Source organism: Pogona vitticeps, chromosome 4 (assembly GCF_051106095.1).
Source record: "Pogona vitticeps strain Pit_001003342236 chromosome 4, PviZW2.1, whole genome shotgun sequence".
In the NCBI taxonomy this organism is placed as follows: Eukaryota; Metazoa; Chordata; class Lepidosauria; order Squamata; family Agamidae; genus Pogona; species Pogona vitticeps.
In genome coordinates this window covers 191806621-191823220 of record NC_135786.1, presented here as the reverse complement: position 1 = coordinate 191823220, position 16600 = coordinate 191806621, and the positions used below count along the sequence as shown (strand labels likewise).

At 41.2% G+C, this 16600-nt stretch overlaps 1 protein-coding gene across 50 annotated transcripts in view; it reads right to left on the bottom strand.

The window, feature by feature from the left end:
- The window catches only part of DTNA (dystrobrevin alpha), a 271418-nt gene that overhangs the window by 104257 nt on the left and 150561 nt on the right, over nucleotides 1–16600 (bottom strand). For all 50 annotated transcript variants that reach the window (XR_013545373.1, XR_012086859.2, XR_013545374.1 and 47 more), the window contains one exon: nucleotides 10066–10146. Coding sequence is in view for 42 of the 50 variants with exons in the window: in XM_072998896.2 (XP_072854997.2) it covers nucleotides 10066–10146 (81 nt within the window). In the remaining 8 variants the exon portion in view is untranslated. The remainder of the gene's footprint in view (nucleotides 1–10065; nucleotides 10147–16600) is intronic.

Sequence of the window (16600 nt, the reverse complement as noted above, 5' to 3'; positions counted from 1 at the left end):
GGGCAGGGTCCACAGCCTGGGGGTGCTCCTGAAAGCCCAGGTGGACTCGGTGGCCAGGGGCGCCTTCCTTCAGTAAATAAACAGTAAATAAAGTAAATAAGTAAATAAGCAAATAAGTGAATGAATGAATGAATAAATGAATGAATAGGGTACTAGTCACTGGGGAGAGCTCTTCGAATACAGTCCTAACTGGCCCAGAACCATGTGCACTGACATTAGGCCAGCTGAAGCCATGTTGAAACCTAGGCATGTTGGAACTACCATTACCCTGATCAATTGTTGCAAAGTCATTCTGTATTGTAACTTTGGGCTGTGGGACATTCGGATCTTGTCTAACTCAACTCCTCCTCTGATAAATGTCTTCTTTCTTCCTTTTTTGGTTTTTCTATCAGCAGATCTTTGCCAGTAGAAGAGTTCTGTTGGCAGACTGCTCTGTCTACATATCACTGAGATCAGCTGGCAGAAGAGGGTTTTGATAGCAATAAACCACTGCTGCTGGCAGAAAAGGCTTGTGTCCAATATTAACTCCTTAAAAATATATTTGAATAAGATTTTACTGTTGTCTTAATAAGGTTTAACCCGACCATAATACCTCTTTTGGAAAGGTAACTTGTTCATGTGTCATATGACAGACATATTTGTTTTTGATTACTACATGAATGGTAAAAGGTAAAGGTTCCCCTTGACATTTAGTCCAGTCGTGTCCGACTCTAGGGCGTGGTGCTCATCCCCATCTCCAAACCGTAGAGCCAGTGTTTGTCAGTAGACAGTTTCCATGGTCACGTGGCCAGTGCGACTAGACATGGAACACTGTTACCTTCCCACTGAGGTGGTACCTATTTATCTACTCACATTTTTACATGCTTTCAAACTGCTAGGGTGGCAGGAGCTGGGACAAGCGACGGGAGGTCACTCCATCGCATGGATTCGATCTTACGACTGCTGGTCTTCTGACCTTGCAGCACAGAGACTTCTGCAGTTTAACCCGCAGCGCCACCATGTCCCAACACTACATGAATCAGGTATGCCCAAATCTGCTTTTTTACTACACAAGATGCTTAGTTATTTGGGATGGGATTAGCCATATTAGTCTGCTGCAGCAAAAAAACAAAAACAAAAAAAACACTAACATAGTTGTGGCCCCTTAAAAACTATCAAGTTTTATTTGGCAAAGGCTTTCATAACTGCAGCCCACTTTATCAGATGCAACCCACCAATGCTTATGTTACACGAGACATGTCAATTTGTACATCAGTTGTTATATCCCATTCACTTAGAAACAAATTTGTGTCCCATTGCTACTAGGTAAAGAAAACTGTCTAGACTTTCAGAAAAGCAACTTTTGTTAGAAAATTGATGTTGAGAATATTCACTAAGTCAGCAGCTTATAATTTAACATTATCCAAACCTCAGGCTGCTTTTACTGAATGTCATATTATAAGTGTTACCACCTGTGATAGCTATAAATGGCAACTAATTTTGGCTAGACTACCTCTTGCTCATTGTTAGAATGTCAAAGATATACTTTATTGTCAATCATTTTACGTAATTGCATTTTTATATTTCTTTTATGGCCTGGGACAAATATGAAAATAAAGCTGAACTGAACAATTTACCTTTTGTAAACTACCTGGAATTATGAGCCATTTCCTAAAGTCTGGTGAAATGCAGAATGAGTAGGGGTTTAATAACCTATGTATTTATTGCATAATCTCTGCAACTAAAACCCAAGTTAAACGTACATTATCTTGAAATAAATTTGAAATTGAGCCATTGCTTTTTTTCCCTAAGTATTGTTCTCAAAGGTATAATTATGCCAGAACAGTTGAAGTTTTTTCTTCTTTTAAGAATCTGTTCACAGACTTGAGAGTCTATGTGTCTGTAACCAGAGCCAATTGCTTACAATTTACTCTGTCTGCAGTCTTTCCACTGCATGGAAGGCATGAATTTGGTAGAACAGAATAATGTTAAATACTTGTATATCCGAAGGAGCAGTGATCTGCATAGTAGCATAGTGTTCTTTTGTAGGTAATCTCAGTTCTCCGTTTGTGTTGTAATAGACACATACATTGCAAGGATAAAAGGAAAAAAGGATGAAGATTTGCCTGTAGCAAAGCAGAGTGAACACAAGAGATTGAGCAGGTCAGATAAGTAACACCCGGCCTTTGCCCTTGTATAGAAGAAACGGTTCTTTCTCTCATGCAAAAAAAACCCCTCCAACATGAGACCCTGTTGCAGAAGACTGCTACAAGGGCACGTAAGTTCAACTTTTGCTTGTTATAATTCTAAGCTATAAATGTTCTTCACAGCTAGAACACTTAAAAAAACAAACAACTCAGCCAATTTCGCCATGACTAAGGAATTCTGGGAAATGTCCCAAAAGAGAGAGCAACATTTCTAAGCTCTGTGTTTTCCTTACCCATTTGCCACTCTCACTAATGTGTCATTTCTTCTTAAAATGGCAGCATCAGTTGATGTGTATGAGACCTTACTGTGCATGATGTGTTTGCATAAATATATGAGACTAAAATTCTTGACAAAATCAAAATGAATATTTCCAGTAATAAGAATTTCAGCAGTGAACTGCCACTCATTAGAAGGTCTCTGCTTGTATTTTTTGTCATATACCAAATCACGTAAGTGGTGTTTGACAAGAAATATGCGCACTGACGTCTTAACTAAATTGAAGACATTATGCAATAATAATCAAGGCATACATGAAAAGATTGTTAGAGTCTTTCAAGAGTCCCATTAAAAACCATGTCCAGAATCCTATTACTTATACCTATTGATATTTACACAGCTAGACTTATGTCAATGGGTATAAATTGGATTCTGACCGTTGTTCGTTAAGGGAATTCCTCAAAGAATCTAACAATCTTTTCATGTATGACTTGATTATTATTATTGCATAACTTCTTCAAACTCATGGAGTTGTTGTGAGAATAAAGTGGGGAGGCTGAGAGGCATATATAAATATAGCAGAATAAACAAATAAATAAAACAAATGGCTTCTGTGCAACATAAATTGATGGGAGGCATTTTAAAGCTGTAAATGCCAAGATGAATAGAATGGCAAGCCATGCGTGGAAGTACTGAAAGTTCAAACTATATTTGAATGTAAATATTTAGGTTTCACATGGAAGGGGGAAACATGCAGGTTGCCAGGGCTGCCCAGAAATAATGAATTCTATAATAGTTTCTGAGGATGAGGTAATAGGAATGTATGTGACTAAACACTAGATGGCAGTGTGCATATTTAGATAAGTAGCACATATATGTGCCGTTACATATTATCCCAAGGTTTGTATTCTATTAGATTAAAATAGACCAAGATTTCTGGATTTCTAGGGTTCCCTTAATAAATTATATTTAGATAGCTGTAGGAATTGTTGTATAGTTTGATCACAGAGTTAGTCATTTCATTTTTTCTGCACTACTGAATCAGAACTTAGGAACTAAAAGAATGAACAAACATTTTAACAACAGTAATAGACACTTAAGTGTTAGATGTATATGCAATCCACTTTCTAATTTAATACTTTTCTCTTTTAAAGTAAAATTTCATATGATTAACTCAGTCACAAAGCAGCACAAAGCAGTTTCTACTAGTGCATACTGTAACATGGGAAGTTCCTGGCTAAAACTTGTCAAAGTCACAGGTTTATTGAAACAATTGAAGGGCTTGTGGTAACTTTATGCAGAAGTTGCTTGGATCTGCTCTGATTTAGATGCTGTAGTTGATACAGGTCCCGTTGATGCAATTTTGCCACCTGCTTGTCCTATTATAATGGATACACTTCAGTTGATGTTGTCTGAGGATGAAGACAGGAAATTGGAGAAGTGAAAGCCACTACATGTATGCTGGATTTTTGTCCTTCCTGTCTTATAAAAGTGGTTAGAGGGGGACTGGCTGAGTGGGTTAGAGATGTAGTGGATGCCTTATGGCAACATGGCAGGTACCAGAGGGCCCAAAAGAAGCAGTAGTAAGACTTTAGTCTAAAAAAGGTTTCCTCCAATCCCACTGTATTGGATAATTATTGACCAGTCCCCAATATTCCATTTTTGTGCAAGGTCTTGGAGAGTGATGTGGTGTCTCAGAGGTTCCTGGATGTAGTAGATTATCTAGATGCCAATTTATGGAACAGAGACAGCTTTAGTTTGCCTTGGTGGATGATCTATGCCAGAAACATGACAGCAGAAGGATGTCCCTCTTGATATTGCTGGACCTTTCAGTGGTTTTTGAGACCATTGACTATGGTACCCTTCTGGAGTGCCTTTCTGGTACGGGTCTTGGGGGTACTGTTTTACAGTGGTTCCGATCCTTCCTGGATGGCTGAACTTAAAATATGGTGTTTGTGGAATCCTGTTCAACACCCTGGCCATTGGTCTGTGGCCCAGTGCTGTCTGCCATGTTATTTAAAATCTAAATGAAATTGCTAGGAGAATGTATCTGGAGTTTTTGAGTTTGGTGCCATCAGTATCCTGATGACACATAATTCTGTCTCTCCTTCCCATGTGGTCATCATCTATAAAGCCCTGTACGGGTTGGGTCTAGGCTATTTGAGGGGCCATATCACCCCATTTGAACCTACTAGGCTTTTAAGATCGCCTGGTTCCACCACCTTCAAAGCTCTGAGAGAGGGCCTTCTCAGTGGTTGCTCCCAGTCTTTGGAAAGAACTGCCCTGGGATTCCAGGTTGGATTCGTCCTTCCATCTTCAGGCAAACACCCTCCTTTTCAGGGAGGCTCTTAAGCAGTAAATGTCTTAGGAATACTTTGTTAATTCAACTTAGAAATTGTAAATGTTTTTAAAATGTATTAAATTTTTAAAAATCTTGCTATCTGTTTAATTATTTTTTAATATGGAATACAAATGAATGCTGAATGGGATATAATGGAGTTGTTCCTCCCAGGGGTAAACAAAGGTTCCTTGCTCTGCCCCATAGTTCCTGTGAAATCACACAAATATCTCTTGGTTTGTTTCACTTTTGCACATTTGTCAGAAGATAGTACATATGCCTATTAGAAACTGTAGGTAAGCATGTTTACCCTACAAGCCATATGTTTCAGAAATCTCATCCTATGATTCAAAATTATTTTCCAATGGGAATTATTATCTGAATAAATATTTTAGTTTTGTCCCTTGTAGAGGCTTGTGCCCACTGACAGTGCCAACCTTATGTTTATCCTATAGGAATAAAGCTATTGGAACAGGGGGTTCATATTGGTAGCAGACTTCAAAGGTTTTATTTTTCATGCAATGGCCAAAATCCTATTTGTTAGTTATGCCAGCATGTTTAGTGGCAACAGTGGAAGCTACAGTGGCACATTGCTACTAGTCATCCAGTCACCGCTTGGATCTCTCTTCATGCACCAATTTATGTGAAAGCACATGGTGATGGATACAAGCAACAACTTGTTAACTTGCTGCTGTAATCTATGCCACTGGACTCATCTTGCCATGACTGGTCAGGATTACGTAGCTGTGGTGCCCAGCAGAAAACCTGGCTAGCACTGTGTTGGGAGTTCACATTCAACCCTCAAAGGTATACAAAGACACCTCACGTGGGATAATTCATATTATTCCTATGCACAAGAGATTAAATTTCACATAAATATAGTTAAGAGTGGGCTGCAGGAGACTGCAAGATCCTTATTTGACTATCATTTAATCAGCATTTTAAGCTCATATCATTTTTATTCTCTTAGATATGTTCCTTTAAGTCAGATGCAATTTTTATGCTGATACTCCACTTACACACATTCACTGACTGATACTAAAATCTGGTTTTTATTGCTAGAGGAACACCTCAGCAAAATTGTATGCTGCATCATCAACTGTATGGGATGATGGCAGCATGCTGAAGAAAGGAAGAACGGCTTAAGTTAACACAAAAATATCTCAGCCATCAGCAATTATGGGAAAGAACATAAATTAGAAAGTGAGAAATAAATTGGATTTGGGTAAAGTACTATGTGCACATGACAGTTATATATTTATAGTGTGCTGGAGCATAGCAGAAACTATTTCACATGAAGTTCCAACAATCCCTAGGTGAAGTAAGAGCCTGCACCCTAGGCAAGGGTTTGAAATAAATTATTTTAATCTTCCAGGAATTAATGATGATTTACAAATCCAAGACTAAGATAATCCAAAGAAAAGAGAAAATGTGAGATTAATGGAGAAGAAAAATACTGAGGTGTGGAAGTTGAAGCAAATGGAAAAATAATATTTTGGGGAGAAAGGATTACAACCTACTTTAGTTTTTTATTTTTAATAAATAAATGCCCCAGACTCTGGAACTCATAAGAACATAAGAAGAGCCCTGCTGGATCAGGCCAAGGGCCCATTTAGTTCAGCTTCCTGTATCTCACAGTGGCCCCACCAGATGCCTCTGAGAGCACACAAGACAACTAGATACCTGTCTCCTGCTACCCCTCTCCCATGCATTTGGCATTTTGAGGTACCTTCCTTTAAGCCTGGAGATTATACATCCTCATGGATTGTAACTTGTGATGGAATTTTCCTCCAGGAATCTATCCCATCCCCTTTTAAAGGCATTTAGGCCAGATATCATCACCACATTCTGTGGTAAGGAGTTCCACATACTAACAACACGTTGGGTAAATAAATATTACCGTATTTTTCACAGTAATATTTCTGTACAAAAAAGTCTGGGGGGGGAAGTGTGTGCATTTTATGGAGTGAATACTGGCTTCCCGCCGCCACCATCACCACCACGCCACCCTTCTCCTTCCTTTCTGGGGCAGGAAACGATTCCGGATGATGAGCTGGCTGGGGCGGAGTTTTATTTTTTTTAATTAGGTGCATCTTATTGTCAGATGTGTCTTATAGAGCGAAAAATACAGTATCTTCTGTCTGTTCTCACTCTCCCAACACTCAATTTGATTGGATGTCCCCTAGTTCTAGGAAACTCCCTCCCACTGGAAACCAGGCTTTGCTGTCCTCCTGCAGGCAGGCAAAGACCTTTCTCTTCAGGCAAGCTTTCCCTTAATGACTGGCTGACTGAGAAGTTTAAATGGATGGTTGTGCCTTACTGATTTGAATGTATTTTGGGTGTTGCTTTTGTTTACTTTCTCTTAGTGTGGTATTTGTTTGATCTTTGTCAGCATTTGTTTTTAGCTTTAAATGTTGCCTTTTAATTATGTAAGCCGCCTTAGGTTTTTTTAAAAGAGAAAGGCAGGGTAAAATTATTTTAAATAAATAAAATACATTTATATACTGCCTGAGTTAGTGGGATTACTACTCGAAGTGTTTTACATAAGAATTCACAGATAGTTATGCAAGGTCAAATAAGAATAAAATAAATCCCTTATCATTCCCCCCACCAAATATTAGTTCCCAAATATATTGCCAGTGAAGTTATTGTATTTTGAGCATGGTGGAGCAGGAATGTTGACCAGGAATTATGCAAATGTCCACTGCTGCTACCCGTGTTTCTTCATGCTCAGAATTTGAAAAAGTTACCTTTTTGTAACACAAGTTCCAGAACCCTGCTAGGCAGCATGGCCCCTTTTTAATTTTGACAATCACATTTCAGGACTAAATCATAAAACAGATCAAATTCTGTGATGAATGCAAGCAAACAGGAAAGAAAGAATACAGCCATATGTATTTATTGTAAAATAGCTCTCCATGAGTACTATTTGTGTAGCATGAAATCAGTGGGGCTTACTTTGGGGCAGCTATGTATATGTTCATAGTGTTAATCTCCTTCTAACCTGCATTCTTTATGGTATTGCTCTGCACAGAGAGAATTGGTTCCCCAACCATGGACTGCACATCTGCACATTTTTAGTATACAGTGTGGTTTCCTGACTTCCAGGTTTGTTTGGGTTTGAGGTGAGGGATTGCTTCTGGATTGATGACATAATGGCCACTGATATGAGATAGGCCCAGAGGTAATATGTTTAAGAATATCTAAACGGAGTACATCTTTAAAAACACTTGAATTTAATTTACAGATGTGAATTACTGTGCATTAGACAGGACAAGATACAAGGCTAACATAATGTGACAGGCAGAAGAGAAAGGGGCCCAGAGGCTTGTAAGAAACTGAAGCTGACTAGCCTCCATGCCTTTGAGGCCTGACTAGTTGAACTGAGCAGAACTGTATGAGGAAGAGAAGGATTGGAGTGGGGGAAGGCAGGGAGGTTAACAAGGTTGCTCTTGGTCAGTATTGCACTATTACATTCCCTACGAAAAAAACATATTGTTCTGAAGACCAGACAGAGGAAGATGTTTGGAAGAAAACAGAAGAATTAAAAACAACACTGAAACTCCCAAGATGCCAAATTAAAAACCATCACAGATAATAACTCCTGGTTTGTCTGTTCTAATTAAACCTCACATTAGAATATTTTGGCCAGCTTTAAACTCGAGACTTTTTGCTGCCAACTGTTTATTCTGACCTAGGGAAATCAGCAGTCTTTCCTTTTTCTACACTCACCATGGCAGAATTATCATGCCAGACTCCAAGGAAAGCCTACCATGAGTGGCAGGGATGTTCTAAGTATATAGTGATGCTTAGTTGTTTTAATTGTGATATATTGTTAGGTTCTGCTTCTGTCTCAATAGTCCAGAATGTGTCAAGAAGATGCCTTTTAATAAATGCTACAAAATAAAACAAAACAAAAATTTAAGCAAAGGAAAGGTTTCAGACTCTTGAAGTCTATGAACAGTATCTCTGGAAATTCAGAATTCTGGAAGTCATACAGTACTGCCAGCTTCCCATTTTGTTGGAAATCCACAATCTTGCTGGCACTGAATACACTGATGGATCTACACCGATGTTGTTCATTATGTTTGTGTTTTCTTAGCATCTGAATCAAGGGTTCTCATAGTTCTTTATGAAAGCTTTAACATGTTTTCCCCATGCATGACATCTATTTGAACACTTCCCACTGTCATTATAGTCAAGACAGGTGTAACCAACTGCAAAAGGGACATATCTAAGGAGTTGCAGAAATGCAACTACTGCACACATGCAACACTGAATAAATGTTTGTGTTTTCCAAACTACCTTGCCCCACTGCACAATGAATGTCACAGGCTTGAGGTTTCTATTGTATAACTGGTTATGCAATGGTGTGCTCTCACATAACTCCTGTGTAACTCTGCACTGGCATTTATGCCATGCAATTGCCCATCAAACTGGTAGCTTGATTGCTCTGCATTGTTTCATTACAGAAAAAGACAAGTCAACCAATCAATCATTGGAGTCACACCTCCTGTATATTAAAGTTGAGTATGGGATATGCACTTAATTATTAGGAGATTCTAATATCCCACTTGCAATATCAAGGAGGGACCTCTTCATGGAATTCTAGACTTCCCATGAGCCACCCTCAGATCTATTCAGTGCGTGTAACTAGAACTGACCCAGCACAAGTATGAAAAACTGTCAGTTGTGCCAATGCCATATAATGACTTTGGGACTGTTTTGCTCCAATAATACAGTATGTAAAATATCATAAAAAAATACTGTAAAATAATTGTATTCTGTTGATAATTTAAGAAACATACAACATCCTCGGGGACGGCTTATATAATTAGTTATTTACAGATTAAAACCTGCTAATTTGTTTTTCATTCTAACAGTGGAACTCTTGCTTTCAGAATTTACTATCTGATGTTACTGTAGATGAAAATAAGTTCCACCCAGCTGCACAAAATAATCTTAGAGATAAAATGAACAGATCTAATAGTATTATAAAGGAAAGCTTGGGGAGGGGCTTTTTAATTTTATGGTGCATCTCATAATTTTGACAAGACGAAAGTAGATGGGAAAATTACTTCTCAGAGGATGCACTTAAAAAAACACCACCCTCACCTATCCCATCAGCATGTAAACATTTAAACTTCGGGGTATAATTATCAGTAGTGGGATATCATGCTCTTCTGAAGAGCCAGGTGTTCTTATTAGCATCTCCTGAATGTGTATTAAAATAAATTCTTATTTGCATTTCAGCTGGGAAACAAGCAAAACCATGCAGTGGAAGATTAATGATGGTAATTCGAATTAACCATTGGCATACTTACAGTTGCATTTCTTTTGTACGAATCTAAGCTTGCATGCTGTTCTGTAGGTAGATAAACGGATGCGATCAAGATCTTGAGCCCCTAATGGGGAAAAAGTAAACATATACTCTGGTGACTTTCACTTTAATATATACCTCATACACCAGGCAGAGAATACAAGTAAGTGCTCTTTTGGACATTTTCAAGGTTGCATTTTCTAACTAGAACATATGGAGAGTATGCAGAGTAAAAATAGATTAGCAGAGTGAAAAAGCCTCCTGTCCATATCTGCCCCTGAAAAACACTCTGATAAAACATAAGCTAAAAGACAAGATTGGTGATCTTCAATACCAGCGAAAATTCTGTTTAAACATGTAGCCACAAAGTGGGTAAAATCCTGTTGTAAATTAACGAAAACAACACAACTTTTGGATATGAATTGCCATAGCCATTATCTGTTGAATGACCCACCATGCAACAGACCCTGTCTATAGAGATTTCTCAACGTATGGTTATTTGTGTCTAGCAGTTGTACCGCTTTCATTACTCAGCAACATGGATTTCAGCCAGTGCATAATAAAAATCCTCAACTAACAAATCAGAATAATGTTTTAGCATTGGTTCTAATGTCATACTGATAGCAGAGAGTTTGCAGAACTTGACTCCATATCCCTCTTCTCACCCCGCATCATTTAAAAAGCCTCTTACGTGGGTTGCTCTCTTAGATGGGTGGGATACAATGTAGAGAGCTGTAAATGAAAGGGTATCTCCAAAACTAGCTTTAATGATTAGGCATGTTTATGGAAGGTGAATTTGCTCAAGTTTTGGAAATTCTATGCTTACCCTCAATCACCACTCCATAGCCTACTCCATTTCAGGAAGAGCTTCCAAGAGACACCTTTGAGCAGAAAAGAAGGATCTGGGGAGTCAGATTCCACAAAATCCTGTCTTCCAGCATAATATGGGATACAATACTTTAGAAATTGCCTAAATCTGACATCAAATTAGAGAACATCCACTACCAGTAGTGCTGTAGTGAATCTGGTAGTGTAGGTGCTCATCATGACCATCTTCACAGCTGACCTCCAGCAACTGCAGCTCGAAAATTCAAGCAGCTTGGATTGGTCCATGTCAAAAAATAAGAAGTAGATCTTTTATAAAGTTGGTGGCTCTTACTTATTCAAGGCCAAACCACCTACAAATACATTGCATTGTGAGAGGGATGGCTGGCTACAATATACTATTCCTGGGGAAATTCTTTTTTTACCCAACTATTGTCAGAATTGCAGTTGTTCACTGGCAGCAAGGAATTCTTGGGATGGGTGTGGCTGATGATATCATAGTCACTGCTAATCAGAAGATCTGAGGGCATCAACCTTGCAGGTCTTGGTTCCACTATATCCCTGCCCACTAGTGGGCTTATACAGAAGGCTTATAGCCCTTTTGCTGTTAAAACTATTTAAATGGAATGGGACAACTTTATGTTTAACTACAAAACTATTGGTGCCATTTAAGCTTCCACCCACTGTACTCCAACAGGAGTGTCACGCAACATGCATGAAAAATAATAGTAATTTATTTTAAAAAATACAAAACAAACATAGAACCCCCCCCGATTCTTAGCCAATTGTTTACGTACTCCAGCAGCTGTTATGCAAAAAAGTCATGTTTCCTATTTTTGTTTGCACATCTATTTATATTACAGCAACACAGCCATGGGAATTTAACCTGGATTAAAATTAACCACCTCCAATATTATGTTTGAACTGAGAACCACAGCCACATGGTCCTGTGCAAAAACTAAAAACAGAGCTGGGTAAATTTTTATTAGACTATTAAAATATAATAAACAAGCAGGTTTCAAAGTCCTGGGGGACTTTTCATTAGGCTGAGCAATTACTAGAGGAGGTGAAGATAAAAGTCCCAAAATCTTCCTAGCTAGGTGCTTAAGTTGTTGGATCTGTAGGAAACTGAAACTCTGAAATAGTGAACTTTGAGGTGTAGTTACCAGGTGTCACCTAAAGGGATTTAAAGTCAATTGCTTTCATTTCTACAAAGTGATCTTGGTCACTCAGTGACTTCTCCACTATACGGTTTAATGACAGTTTCAATAGGGTCAGGATGGTTTTTCAATTGTTTCTACTCCCGCCAAGTTTTATTCTGTCTGGTAAAAATTCCTTCAGGAATGGAAAACTTGCATCTTTATGATATTTCAGTGGTCTAATAAAGGTGTTACCCACCTCTGGCTCTAAATTATGCACAAGATCATAAGGCTGTGATTTTGTTTTATATTTGAATTGAGTCGTACATTTCTATTTGGGGCATACTACATTCAAACTCCCCTTCACGGATTGCTGCCTTGTCATGGCAAAGAGGCTTGAGTAACTCAGAGAAGCTATGGGCTATGCCGTGCAGGGACACCCAAGATGGACAGGTCATAGTGGAGAGTTCCAACTAAATGCATTTCACCTGGAATAGGAATTGGCAATGGGCGAATTAAATTCAGATGATTATCATATCTACTATTGTGGGCAAGAATCCCATGGAAGGAATGGAGTAGCCCTCATAGTCAACAAAAGAGTGAGAAAAGCTGTAATGGGATATAATTTCAAAAATGATAGAATGATGTCAATACAAATCCAAGGCAGACCATTCAACATCACAGTAATCCACGTTTATGCACCAACTGCCAATGCTGAGGAGACTGCAACTGAGCAATTTTATGAAGATTTACAACACCTTCTAGAACTGACACCAAAGAAAGATGTTCTTCTCATTCTAGGGGACTGGAATGCTAAAATAGGGAGTCCAGAGATAAAAGGAACAACAGGTGACTTTGGCCTTGGAGTTCAAAATGAAGCAGGGCAAAGGCTAATAGAGTTTTTTCAAGAGAACAAGCTGGTCGTCACAAACACTCTCTTCCAACAACACAAGAGGCGACTCTACACATGGACATCACCAGATGGGCAATACCGAAATCAAATTGATTATATTCTCTGCAGCCAAAGACGGAGAAGCTCTATACAGTCAGCAAAAACAAGACCTGGTGCTGATTGTGGCTCTGATCATCATCTTCTCATAGCAAAATTCAAGCTTAAACTGAAGAGAGTATTTATGTATTTATGTATTTATTTATTTATTTATTTATTTTATTTTATTTCATTTTATTTCATTTTATTTTATTTTATTTATATCCCGCCTATCTGATCGTATTTGACCACTCTAGGCGGCTTACAATAAAACAACAATGTAATTTTAGGACATTACAGCTAAAACGTAAATGAAGATAGAGAACAAAATAAAAGAAAAAGATCATCAAGGATTTTCTGTTGGGAAGGCCTGCCTATACATCACTGTTTTTAGTTGTTTCTTAAAAATGCCCAGCGAGGGAGCCGCGCGAATCTCAGGGGGTAAGTTGTTCCAAAGATGAGGAGCCACCGCCGAGAAGGCCCGATTTCTGGTCTTTTCCTTTCGGGCCTCTCTCGGCATTAGGCTCCTCAGGCTCACCTCCTGGCTCGCGCGAGTGACACGGGTAGATCTTGGTGGGAGAAGGCATTCCGCCAAGTATCGAGGTCCTAAACCGTTTAGGGCTTTATAGGTAAGCATTAACACTTTGAAATCGATGCGGAATCAGATGGGCAGCCAATGCAATGCGGCCAGAGTGGGTGAGATACGTTGGTATCTTCTCAGTCCACTGAGTAGTCTGGCCGCCGCATTCTGCACCACCTGTAGTTTCCGCAGCAGTCTCAAAGGTAGCCCCACGTAAAGCGCATTACAGTGGTCTAATCTTGAGACTACACGCGCATGCACCAGAGTGGTGAGAGACCCCACATCAAGGTAGGGCCGCAGCTGGGCTATCCGCCTAAGATGGAAAAAAGTGGAATGGACCACGGACGCCACCTGGGTCTCCATAGTGAGCGCCGGGTCCAGATGGATCCCCAAGCTGCGGACCCCATCCCTGGTGGGCAGAGTCACCCCCCCAAAAATGAGGGAGTTTCCCATATCCCCAGATGTGGGGGCACCCACCCTCAGTACCTCCGTCTTGTCCGGGTTCAGCCTCAGCCCGTTCTCCTGCATCCGTTCCAGTACAGCCTCCAGGCAACGCCGAAGGGACAGAACGGCATCTCCTGCAGTTGAAAAAAAGGAGATGTAGAGCGCCTGTGTCATCCGCATATTGATGGCACTGTGCTCCACATCTCCTGATGACCCCTCCCAGCGGCCTCATATAGATGTTAAACAGCATTGGGGAGATGATCGACCTCTGTGGGACCCTGCAATTGAGGCTCCACGGGGCCGAGACATTCTCCCCAAGCTGTACTCCCTGGGGACAGTCCTCCAAGAAGGAACGGAGCCAAGCAAAAGCCCGGCCACCTATCCCCAACTCGGCGAGCCTCCCCAGGAGGACACCGTGGTCAATGGTATCAAAGGCTGCTGAGATATCGAGGAGGACCAACAGAGACACTTTGCCCCTGTCGGCCTCCCTCAATAGGTCATCACACAGGGTGACCAATGCCGTTTCTGTTCCATGGCGCGGCCTGAAGCCCGACTGGAACGGATCCAGGGCATCTGTATCATCCAGGAACGCCTGAAGCTGGTCGGCCACCACCCTCTTGACTACCTTGCTTAAGAAAGAAACATTGGCGACAGGCCTATAGTTGCCAATTTTGTCCGCCGCCAAACTAGGTTTCTTTCTTATGGGCCTAATGAGTGTTTCCTTGAGGGCAGAGGGAAATCTACCCTCAAGGAAAGATCCATTAATTATTACAGTAGCCCATTGCGTTGTTGAGGGCCTGGCTGCCTTGATTAGCCAGGCCGGGCAGGGGTCCAAAGAGGAGGTGGTGGCACGACAGCGATCAAGCGTCCTGGCCACAGTGTCGGGCGATATGGGCTGAAAGGAGTCAAGAGACACCAGGCAAGACGGAGCGCTGGACGTCTCAACTCGACTCACTGTATTCAAAAAAGGAGCGAGATCCCGGCGGATGGCCTCCACTTTAGATTTAAAAAATGCTGCAAATTGGTCCGGGGTAAGACTAGGGGGAGGCCTATCACCCGGGCCAACTCCGGATAGGTCACGTACTATACGGAATAATTCCGCCTGCTGGTTAGACGCCTCACTTATCCGGTTAGCGAGGTAAGTTCTACTGGCAGCCTTTACCTTAGTCTGGTAAAGGTTAGTCGTGACCTTAACAGCTATACGGTTGAAAACCGTCGGGTCCTTTCTCCATTTGCGCTCCAGCCGTCTCCTGACCCGCTTCGACACCCGAAGATCCTGGTTAAACCTTGGCGCCGGGCGATCTCTGCGGCGGAGAGGGCGTTTAGGCGCGATTGTGTCTACGGCACTAGCCGCGGCAGTGAACCAGCCGTCAACCAGAGCCTCGACAGGAGCGCCAGCCAGGTCAGCCGTAACCCCTCTCATGGCATCCTGGAATCCGATCGGATCCAGTAGCCTTCGAGGGCGGACCATAACAATAGATTCCTGCTCCCTGCGAGGGGGGGAGAGCCATCTTGAGGAAGCATTTTATTAGGTGGCAATCCGACCATGACAAGGGGACCGACTCGAGGTCAGTCACCATCGGTCCACTCTCACTCCCGTTGGTGGAAAAAACCAAGTCTAATGTATGGCCGCCCACGTGCGTAGGGCCATTGACATGTTGGGACATGTTCAAGAAGGCCATGGTCTCCAAGAACTCAAGAGCTGGTCCAACGGGCTCTGTCCCCGCATGCATGTTGAAGTCCCCCAAGACCAGTAATCTTGGGGAGCCCAGCAGTGCCGCGGAGACAAAGTCCACCAGCTCCGGTAGGGAAGTGGCTGGGTCACGGGGAGCACGGTAACCCAGCAAGATCCCAATACCGTCCCTGGCCCCAATCCACACGTGGAGAGCCTCAAGACCTGGTTTTACCACCGAGGAGCGCCTAATTACTTCCAAGGTGGATTTATAAATGATGGCGACTCCCCCCCCGACCCTCTAGTCTACCCTGGTGTTGGACAGCATAACCGGGCGGGTAGATGAGAGCTAGAGGGGGACCCCCCTCTCCTCCAATCCATGTTTCGGTTATGCAGGCCAGGTCTGCATCTTCCTCCAGAATAAGATCATAGATTAGCTGGGTTTTGTTAGATACAGACCTGGCGTTCAACAACACCAGGCGTAGAGTGGAGGGTTGGCTGGTCTGACTACCTCGACACTGGAGGTTGGTCTCCATCTCAGAACAAGGAACAGCCTTTAAACATCTGTTCATTGTTCTTCTAATACGAGTGGGAAAGGAGCCAACGCCATATCGCCCTCTACCCGTGATGACGGAGATGTTTTGTGGCCCCTCGCTGGGAAGGCAGGCCCTCCAATCCATGACGAGAAGGAAAGGTAGAAGAGAGAATAGAAAAAGAACTAATAACTTAATATTATTAAGAAAAAGAAAAAGAGAATTATACAATACAACGATAAACTCAATACATCAATAAAAACATATAAACAACAATATCACACTTAATAATAATTAACATAAATCAAAAATAATAAGCAATAAAGACAAAAATGATAATAACAGAAATAAAATAAAA